The sequence below is a fragment of the Lactuca serriola genome, chromosome 3 (assembly GCF_051521515.1).
Source record: "Lactuca serriola cultivar US96UC23 chromosome 3, Lser_US96UC23_V15, whole genome shotgun sequence".
NCBI lineage: Eukaryota > Viridiplantae > Streptophyta > Magnoliopsida > Asterales > Asteraceae > Lactuca > Lactuca serriola.
The window spans coordinates 179,825,992-179,837,156 of record NC_136410.1 but is presented as its reverse complement, the minus strand read 5'-3'; the positions used below and the strand labels follow the sequence as shown (position 1 = coordinate 179,837,156).

Here is an 11,165-nt window from a genome sequence, read left to right as displayed (position 1 = left end):
AAAATTAGGGTCGGATTTAGGAACCCTAAATCATCGGCTCAAATTGATAACTGGGAGGTAAGAACCCTAAATCCTCAGCTCATTAGGGTCGAATTAAGAGTGTAAGAGTTTGTTGGAACCAAGAATTAGGTTTTTGGTGGAGGTTATGGATCGAGGAATTGAGGAAGTTGTGGATGAAGACAAAGGCCCTAATTCGAAGAGGCGGGGAATTTTTAGGATGAATTGGCGGGGTTAACTTTTTGGATTTCATTTTTTCTCCCTAAAAACGCGTGTTTCCTAAAAAAAATATAAAGCAACACAGTTACACGACGCACACTTTTTGATAGATGCCCTCCATATTTTTTTTTTCTAACACTAATTTAAGGGCACGCCAAAATGGGTGTCTTCTATCCTTCAAATTTTGGAAAACTGACATTAATTTTTAGGCCACGCACAAATGCGCGCCCTTTATCCGTGTGTGTCATTAATTGCATGTCGTAAAAGGCTATTTTTCTAGTAGTGTGGGAATTATAGCCGGAGGATTTCCGGAGCAGCAACGGCAGCAGTTAGAGGATTCCCGCACAGATCAGCAGCTACTACGAGGTGAGTTACCTTCCAGTAGCGATGGGTCAACGACCACAATGCCGGCCCACCAGTAGGAGTTGTATGTTAAATGATTGCCTTTGTCATATCATCTAGGTTTGCTGCTACCTGATATGTTGTATGCTGGCATGATATGTTATATGCGATAGTAGTAGAGTTCGGTTGTTAGGACCGAAGGATAGGTCAGGCACCCCAGATATGCCTGACAATATGTGATTATATGTTTATATGCTGGCATGATATGTTATATGTGATAACGGTAGCAGGAGGGGAATAGTCCCCGAGAGTCGGTTGTCAGGACTGACGGGTAGGTCAGCACCCCAGAATGGCTTGACACGGATAGGTCAGCACCCCATAATGGCTTGACACGGGTAGGACGGCATCCCAGAATGGCTGCACGGGTAGGTCGACACCCCAGAATGGTCGTACCCGGTAGGTCGGCACCCCAGAATGTCGTTACATTTTCATTAATTTAATTTTTCTATATATAATAATGTAAAAAGTTCATAAAGTTTATTGTTATTTTCATTTTTGATATGGCCAGGCTCTTTCGAGAAGGGTTACTTTACTTCAAATGATTTGAGACTATAAACAGGCATCTGATGATCCTCAAGGTCTCATCTCCATTCTTGAAACACAGCCACATAATTGACAGAATTCACATAAGTTTGGTAGTAATGGGAGTGTGAAAGATCTAAGAAGAGCTCGACACCACGTTTTGAGTCTATAATAAAAAGGGGAAGATGAAAAATCATTAGACCTTTACCCCATTCTGTAAGTTTGTATTTTTTTAAAAATTAAATTACAGCTTTCGTTATTTTTAAGTCTTATTATTATTCTGTATAGGCATAGATGATTAGACCTTCAGATGGAGCATCGGATGTTAAAAATGCATATAAACTAGCAGCTTTAAGACATCATCTACACAAAGTCAACCAATAATGGAAAGCTCACTTCCTTAAGGTGCATTTTTTGTTTTATATATATATATATATATATATATATATATATATATAAACATACTTTTTACATCCTACAGTGAAAATGAATATGTAAAAAATAGGAAATTTTTTTTTTAAAAAAGTCATTCTTAAATACAGGAAAATATTATAATACAAGTATGTTCGATACAGTAATAGAAAATATTATAAAAAATGACTGTTTGGCTATAATACTTTCTGCAGCTTAGTGCACTCAATTATGTTTTCAGTCACATACGTTCGGGCATCAATAAAAAAGATTATAAATTCTTTGATTTAGTTGTCATCTTTACTTATGCATTAGTCTGTCATCACAGTTGCCAGAATGGATTCCAATTATTAAATACAGTGTGGATTTGGGAGAATTTACTTGAAATATGAAATGTGACATATTGTAAAAAAGGGATTTTTAGTAACAGATGAACAAAGCCTAAATTGTAAATAACCTGATTTGGAGTCTTTTAAAAACAAATTCTTATTCATAAATGATTAAGGAGACAATCACCTAGGTATTAAAGTTTACCCCTTTAGGGCTTTCAAAAAGTCAACAGTCATTTTTTATAATATATCACATTTATGTTGCTCTTCAAATTCGTTGGTAAATTCATAATATATCATTTACTCTTTGTAGAATTTTTTAGATCGACTCACAGGCAATTAGAAATGTGAGAGCAAATGACATATTGACATGTATTTATTCATACAGAGGGTCACTGGGTTTGACTATGTAAAGTTGAAATTCAGCCAACAGATTTGAGGTTTGTGAATTTTATTATTTAAAACATTCATTTGTAGTCATAGATTAAATTGGTTGACTTTGGTTTAGTGGATACTTCCGACTCAAATCATTCTCGATCGTATCTACTTAGTTCGATCCCCGCAATACAGGGCTCCTCATCTAGTTAACTAATTATGCTAACATCAATTTGCAAAAGGGAAAATGACACATATGCCCTACGAACTCTATAGTGTTTACTCGTTGAGTCCTTAAAGTTTTTATCGAACTTTATGGGTTCCTAAACTAGGATATGACCTGCTCTTTTAGTCCTTGTCAACCTGTAATAGCCGGTTCAGTAACATTTTAGACTAAAAAAACTCACTTTGTGCCCCTATAAAGCCAAAAAAAATAAGTTCGGAGATCAATACGAATTGAATATGAATCAGCTTTAGAAGAAAATGAGAGTTTTTTTTTTTTTTTTTTTTTTTTTTGTATTAATTGATACCCGAACTTATTTTTTATTTTTTTTTTGCTTTATAGGGGCACAAAGTGAATTTTTTTTGGTATGAAAGGTCACTGAACCGGCTATTACAAGTTAACAGAGACTAAAAGAGCAGGTCATATTCTAGTATAGGGACCCGTAAAGCCTGCCAAAAATTTTAGGAACTTAACGGGTAAACCCTAAAAAGTTCGTAGGACATTTGTGCTTTTGCAAAAATAAGTATAATGCTTGTGAGTATTTTGTAAATTCCGTGAGATTAGGGGTGTTATTCGGTTTGGTTTTTCGGTTTTCGGTTAATACGGTTCGGTTTTATCGGTTTTTTTACATTATAAATTTAACCATAACCAAACCAAATAAGGTCCGGTTTAATCGGTTTTGGTTTATTCGGTTCAGTTTAACGGTTAAACTGAATAAAATTCAACACGTAAAAATAAATATTAAACTAAAAGAAAAAAAAAACTTATTTTACTAATACCAAACAAAGAAACTACATTAATATATAAAATATTATATTCAAGTTGTAGAGATAAGTTAATTTAACTTTAATCGTATATGAAAATGAAAGAAACAACTAAAAAGTTATTTGATTAATTTGTTTTTGCTTTTTAATACAAAATATAAAACAATTATAACTTTTTATTGGTTAATAATTGAGAAAGTCATGGAAATCTTAGTAACTAATCAATAAATTTATATATAAAATGTTGATATATATATATATATATATATATATATATATATATATATATATATATATATATATATATATATTCGATTTTTTCGGTTTAACCAAAACAATGAAAATTTAACTAAAACCAAACCAAATAAGGTATCCTTATTCGGTTAAGCAAACCAAATTAACCGAAAACCCAATAACCTGAACCAAATGAACCAAACTTCATTTGGTTCGGTTTGGTTATTCGGTTTTGATTTTTTATGAAACCCTACGCGAGATAGTGTATCGGAAAAAGTAAAGGAGCTGTCTGGGTTAGGCCCAGGTATGAATTACGGCCCATTTAAGCGGAGAATGGATGGTTCTTGCTTGATGGTTCTATTGGCTCAAAATATGGTCAAATTAGGGAAATTTCGTCAAACTATTGGACTGTTTGAACGTATGTTTTGAAAGTAATTGTGCAATATTAAATAATATAATATAAAGTTTGTTATATGAACTATTTTTTAGATATGTTTTGTAGTTGGAAATTGTATTAACCAATATAGTAAAGTCTAATTATTTAAATAAAATGATAGACAAAATGACGAAATGGTATCCTATAAAGCATGAGTTTTAACAAAAAAAAAAAAAAAAAAAAAAATCTTCAGAAAAATCCCAATATTTACGGAAAAGTTACACTTTAATCCCAAAAAAAAAAAAATCTTCTGAAAACCAGCAAAAATTTGCAGTTTAACCCTTTTTGACCAGTTGAAACCGGTATCAAATTAATTTGGGACTATTTCATAAACTAATCCAAAATATTGGGATTTTTCTGTAAACAAAAAATATTAGGACTTTTCTGTAAACAAAAATATTAGAACTTTTCTACAAACAGAACCCTTATTATTATTATTATTATTATTATTATTATTATTATATAAATAAGAATATTATTTTTTGAACTTGTTATTATTAATATTGTTACTAATACATATAAATGCATTAAATGAAAAACTAATATTAATGACATTGTTTAAGGGTTGAGGTGGAGGAGATGATGATGCTTTTAGCATTGAAATCGTGAATGTCTGCTTGTATATTTTTACTTTGTATATGGTCATTTCATATTTGTAATTATTGTTTTCAATTCAGAATATTAATACTTAACAATTTGAAAGAAGTTGCATATTAATAGTTTAATCTCATTTTGTATATAAAATTGTTTAAGGTAGATGAATTACTTTCCAAATCCAACAAATCCACTACAAACATCTGCATAGGTAAGCCATATCAAAATTCAAAAGTATTAATTACAATATTTTGTTTAATAAAAAGTAATAGGAATAATTCAAAAGTATTAATCAAAATTCAAAAGTATTAATCCAAAAAACATGTCCTATTACTTTTTATTAAACAAGATATTATAATTAATATTTTTGAATTTTGATATGGACTACCTATGTAGATGTTTGTAGTGGATCTGTTGAATTTGAAAAATAATCCTTCCACCTTAAACATTTTTATATACAAAGTGAGAAATCCTTCTAGCTTAAACTATTTATAAATAATTTTACAAATATGTAACTTCTTTTAAATTATTACGTATTATTATTCTGAATTGAAAACAATAACAACAAATGTGAAATGACCATAACAAAGTAAAAATATACAGGAAAACATTTATGATTTCAATGCTAAAAGCATCAACATCTCCTCCACATTCACCCTTAAATAATGTCATTAATATTATTTATTTTTTTTCACTTAAATGCATTTATATGTATTAGTAACAATATTAATAATAACAAGTTCAAAAAATAGTATTCTTATTTATATTTTAACAACAACAACAACAACAACAATAATAATAATAATAATAATAATAATAATAATAATAATAATAATAATAATAATAATAATAATAAGAATGGTTCTGTTTGTAGAAAAGTCATAATATTTTTGTTTACAGAAAAGTCCTAATATTTTTTGTTTACAGAAAAGTCCCAATATTTTGGATTAGTTTACGAAATAGTCCCAAATTAATTTGGTACCGGTTTCAACCGGTCAAAAGGGTCAAACTGTAAATTTTTGCCAGTTTTCGGGACTTTTTCGTTCAAAAAAAAAATCTTGGGACTAAAGTATAACTTTTCCGTAAATATTGGAACTTTTATGAAGATTTCCCAAAAAAATGTGATAGGAGTAAAATACTGTGTTTAATTTGCTCTTTCTTTACTCGTCTGTTACATCGGTACTTGTGTATCCTGGAGTTTTAACTTATATTATTTCTATTTTCATAAATGCTTAACGTTTTTGTTCTTTGAAGCCTCAAGTTATTTCTTTTTCTTTTCTTTTTCTAAGTACTTTCAGCTGATATCAAACTCTAAATCTTTGGCTCTCAGTGTTTTTCATATAACTACCGACTATCTCTTATGCAACGATCCAACACAATTTGTAAGTATCTATGTAGACACATATTTGTCATATACCTATATCTGATTTTTTCAATTGCATACATTCATGAATAGGATTATTAATATTTTAGATGTAATCTTTAAGATACATCATCTATGTACACGATCGAATGTATCCGATCCCTTTATTTTATGTTTTGTTTTAAATCATAATTCAGATTCTAAATCTCGAACACGAGATTCCTGAATTTCTTAATTTTGTAATCGACCTTCATAAAAATGCGAAATCTCTTTTATTAGATTGAGAAATGAACGAGGTAATTGGTAAATACTTAGGTGCTGTTTGTTTTTTTGGAAAAGTTCTCTTCAAACCTCTTATTGCTGCGCGGCGCAGCACACACGCAACACTTTTCATCTCGCAGTTGTTTGTTTTTTAGAAGTCTTCTGAGTCAAAAACCTCTACACGTGCTCTGTTTGTCGCAGCACTTGTACTGCCTCTTCCAACCTCTTTTTCTTGTTTATTTATTGCTGAAATTTTGATTATATGTTGTTAAAATTTTATTTCACATTTTTTTTTCGTTTTTTTTTTCGTTTATTCTTGTTGAATTTATTTTTCGTTTCCTTTTATATTCAATAATGATAATTTCTTGATGAAATATCATTATTTTTTTTACTAAAATGTCTTTATTATTTGTTGAAATATCATTATTTTTTACTGAAATATCATTAATTTTTACCGAAATGTTATACATTATTAAATTTTACGTATTAAAAAGCTATTTTTGATTTGTAAAATTAGTTTATTTTAATTTTTTAATATCTGCAGCAATATGGATATGTTAAAAAAACAAACACGCTTCTTATTACAGTCTGCAGCCGTTTAGTCCACCTCTTCTACTGTAGAGGGTTGCAGAGGTGGTCCGCAGACTTCATGAATTTTTGCTTCATAAAATCAAACAGCACCTTAAAGTTATGTCAAGATGATTTATAAAATATGATTTTCTTTTTCTTTGAAAATTTTAACATTTGTAATTTTTTTTTCCAATCAAATTAAATATTATATGGTTGCATATAAATATACCCCTTTACGATATTATTATATTTTTGTACTTTGATCTACTTTTATTATTGCATACATACATAAATAGGAATAATATAACATTCATTCAATTTACTTTTATTTAAAACATAATTGTAAAACAAATAAAAATTCTTCATAAGTGTTGTTTGTTTTTTTCTCTAAAAAGTCTCTTCTATCCACTTATTGTTGCGCCGCGCAGCACACGCACAACACTTTGTTCTTCATAGCTATTTGTTTTTCAGAAGACTTCTGACTTAAAAACTGTTGTATGTGTGATGTGTGGCGCAACACTTGATCCTCTGCTTCAAACCTCTTCACACATTACTTTAACTTATTGCAGCAGTCTGCAGAGATTAAAAAACAAACAAACATTTTATTACATGTTGCAGCCGTTTGGTCTTCCTCTTCCGCTACAAAGAGTTGTAGAAATGGTCCGTAAACTTCGTACATTTTCGCATATGTTAATTTTTTAAAATACATATCCTGAAATAAAATCTAACTGAAAATTACAATTCCTATGTAATTGATAACGAAAAAAAGAATAAAATATTAAATCTTTAAGAAGTAGAGACATATGGGAGAATGGAGTTCGTTGGTTTACGCGCCAAAGATTACAAGTTAATTACCATTTAGCCCTTAACACCTTTTAAATCTAAAATAAAAAACGGTTTAAAGGGCACATGCTCCCCCATTTCTTCGTTTTTACTCCACAGCAACCCCAAGAACACTCACTTAGTGTGTTTTTCTTGTTTTTTTAATAATTCAATCACATTGAAACACTGATCATTTCCTCTCAGAGCATCTCCCTCTTCAAATTCGAAGTTCACTTTCATCTTTCAGCAACAATGAGACGAATCATCAGCAGAAAATGGGTGTTTTCACTCTACATTCTCCTTCTATTTTCTGGATCTTTTTTCTCATCTGCTTCCGCAAAACCACCAAGACGTGAGTATTAATCGATTACAACCTTCCGCTTTTTCTCTGTTTCGATTAATCTGCATAAACGGTTTACCGATTACTTGTTTCAATTGTAGAATTTGTCAGTGGCATTGCGTCGAACATAATGTCTGCACTTTTCAAATGGCCGTGGTCTCTCAAACCGACTAACAAAATTGCCTTGGGTAGGCCCAATTTGTTAAATTCTACATTATTTTTTCTCTCAATTCTGTAATGAAGGAGCAAGAGGTCGATAAATTTGAGGTTTTTGCTTTTGTGTTCTTCTTTTTCGTTTTTTTTTTTCTTTTTTTTTTTTTTTTTTTTTTACAGTTATACCTAGTCGCTCGAGGATGAAATTTGAAAGTGGGTATACTGTAGAAACAGTGTTTGATGGAAGCAAATTAGGGATCGAACCTTACTCTGTAGAAGTAACCCAATCTGGGGAGCTACTTGTCTTAGATTCTCAAAACAGTAACATCCACAAAGTCTCAACACCCTTGTCTAGATGTAAGTGTAATTCATGATCCATAAGTTTGTTATAAGAGCATGATATTAGGGTTTTTTTTAGTGGAATAACTCATTATATTAAAAGTGAAATGATAATTTGTGACAGATAGTGTAGCAAAGCTTGTAGCTGGATCATCTGAAGGGTATTCTGGGCATGTAGATGGGAAGCATAGAGAATCCATGATGAATCACCCAAAAGGGCTTACAGTTGATGACAGAGGAAATATATATGTAGCAGACACTAAAAATATGGCAATTAGAAAGATAACTGATAAAGGTAATTAAAAGGCTCAATTTCACTCCACAGGTTAATTCGGATTCTATTTTAGAGTTAAATTCAAGAAATAGCATCATGTTTTCATTTATTTGTGTATTGTAGCATCCTACTTCTATTTTTAATTATTACAATGACTGAATAAGAAAAAAAGAAAAGAGAAAATTTATATTGTAATATGTAGAGATAAAAGTAGGATGCTATAATAAACAAATAAATGAAAGTACATTGCTATTTCTTGCGTTTATATACAGGAGTTGTTACAATAGCAGGAGGAAATGCAAAGTTTTCAAATGACTTTGATTTATTATACGTTGCAAGTAGTTGCTCTATTTTGGTGGTTGATAGAGGTAAACAAGTTATTAGAGAAATCCAACTTCATCAAGATGATTGCTCTTTTAATCACTTTAATGAAAATTTACTTTCAGGTAAAAATTCAAAATCAAAATTATTATTTTCGTGTTTTTTATATGGGTTTTAACTTTTAAGCATTAAAAAAATGGTGAAATGTGAATTTTTTGATATTTTCAGGGATTGTGGTTGTTTGTGGTGCTGTGTTCTTTGGTTTCATGTTGGAATTGTTGCAACGTAGAATAACCGCAATGTTTTCATCTTTTGTGGTAATTCTTTACAATTTTTTTTTTGTTTAAATTTGTGATTTTTGTTTGTTTATAGATATTAATTAAATAGAGAATTCAAAAAAGAAAAGAAAAGAGAAAAGGGAATCAATCCAATCTAAAACTAATGTGGTTGGATGGAATAGAATGAAGAAGGAATGGAATGAATGGAATAAACAAGTCATTACATTGAATGAAAATGTTTTGTTGGCCTCTTGGAATGGAATGAATTTTTCTCATTATTTTTTTTATATTATATGTAAATACAATATAGAGTTTTACTTACAAATATAAAAAATTAAACATAAGAAAATCTAGTTAAAAGCAAAATAAGATTTTTATAAAAATATATTCTCTAGTTATTTTCAGAAATAAAATTATACTTTAACTAAAATTATGAAGTTTAAAAAAAAAACATTTGTCATTACAAATTACATTAATAAAAACGTGTTATATTGCAATTTTCCATGACGGAATGAAAACTAACATAATGAAAGGAATTACATTTCTTCAAGAATCGTTCATTCTACTCCGTCAAACAAAACAAATAACTTTTCATTCCGACGGAATCAACCATTCCATTCCTTCCGCCATCATACCAAACACTACCTTAATAACATTCCATTTCTCTCTCTCTCTTTAGGAACCAAAATCTCCTATAAAAGAGGTTCATCGATCCGTATACTCGATGCCGATGCCGATTCCGATTCCGATGCCGGTTAAATCCGTGAGACCACCACTGATTCCACCCGAGAACAACGAACCGGAGAATGAAGAAGACGGAATCTTCAATTCCATCGGAAAACATCTCACCAATGCCCGATCATCTCTCTCCGAAACCTTTCACACTTTACTCTCTAATCCCACAAAGAAACCACTCATCAACACCTATCAAACAATCTACCATCAACCACCTCCATATTTCAACACATGGCCCACACAACAAACCTTTGTAATTCCTCCCCAATACCCACCCCCATTAGTGGGCCCTACAAGAAAACCCCACAAATTCGTCTCAAAAAATCCCGAAAAAACCAACCGGAATCGAAATATGCATCATCGGCATAACAAATACTTTTTGTCGGGCCCACGGACTTATTATGAGGAGAACAACGAGACAACAAACGAGGTTGTTTTTGGGGCAGTTCAAGAACAAGAAAGAACGGATGTGTCGATAAAGGCTATCGACTATAGCCATCCGAGTTATAGTAATAGTACCCGGGATTTAAGACCAAGGTATAATTACATGGGGTATGCGTAGCAAGATTTAGTAGTTGTTGGTTTCTTTATGTCAGCTACCTAGCAGACTGTTGTGTATTAATTTATATTTTACCTGATGATCCTAGAATGAGTAGTGTGGGCCAGCTTAGAGGTTGTTTGAAGAATAATATATAGTTTATGTGTATGATATGTATCGGTAGGTTTTGTAGTGAGAGTGTTTTATTATAAAAATATGTATGATGATCGTAGATTATGTTTTTTATCGTAAATATTTATTGGTTTGCTGTGTACCTGATTTATATCTGATATGACACTTTTGGGAAGGTGTGGGTTGGTGGTTGGAAGAATAATACATGAGATGCATGTAATATGTTTGTATCGATAGGTTTGTAGTGTTGGTATCTTAACATAGATTGGATATATTATAAAGTTGTCTTGTAACGACAAATGTATGTATTTTCACAGTATCTTTGGGCTAATCTATTTGTATTAATAAATGATTACAAAGAATGTTTGAAACTTTTTTAGACAAAAAGAATAAAGATTGATGGAAGGAAGGAAGGCGATGTCCAGAATTGGAACTTGCACTTCTCACATCTTACTGTTAGGACAAACATACAGATACAGATAAATCGTTAATTATGTGCGCCATTGACACTCGAATGTCCTTCACCGGGACTT

At 30.9% G+C, this 11,165-nt stretch overlaps 1 protein-coding gene across 1 annotated transcript; it reads left to right on the top strand.

The window, feature by feature from the left end:
* The first annotated feature begins 7,612 nt into the window (after window positions 1-7,612).
* Window positions 7,613-10,753, top strand: LOC145093414 (uncharacterized). The gene is made up of 7 exons (XM_079031541.1): window positions 7,613-7,874; window positions 7,964-8,050; window positions 8,196-8,372; window positions 8,479-8,649; window positions 8,901-9,074; window positions 9,178-9,266; window positions 9,907-10,753. Exons 1-7 carry the CDS (start codon window positions 7,775-7,777, stop codon window positions 10,522-10,524), a joined length of 1,416 nt encoding a protein of 471 aa, XP_078887667.1. The 5' UTR covers window positions 7,613-7,774; the 3' UTR covers window positions 10,525-10,753.
* The last annotated feature ends 412 nt before the right edge of the window (window positions 10,754-11,165 follow it).

Bases quoted from the DNA above. Each gene is read 5' to 3' on its own strand.
- LOC145093414 (XM_079031541.1), top strand. From the start codon at position 7,775: ATGAGACGAATCATCAGCAGAAAATGGGTGTTTTCACTCTACATTCTC. The intron at 7,875-7,963 runs GTGAGTATTAAT...TTTCAATTGTAG, and splicing joins TTCCGCAAAACCACCAAGAC to AATTTGTCAGTGGCATTGCG. The intron at 8,650-8,900 runs GTAATTAAAAGG...GTTTATATACAG, and splicing joins TAGAAAGATAACTGATAAAG to GAGTTGTTACAATAGCAGGA.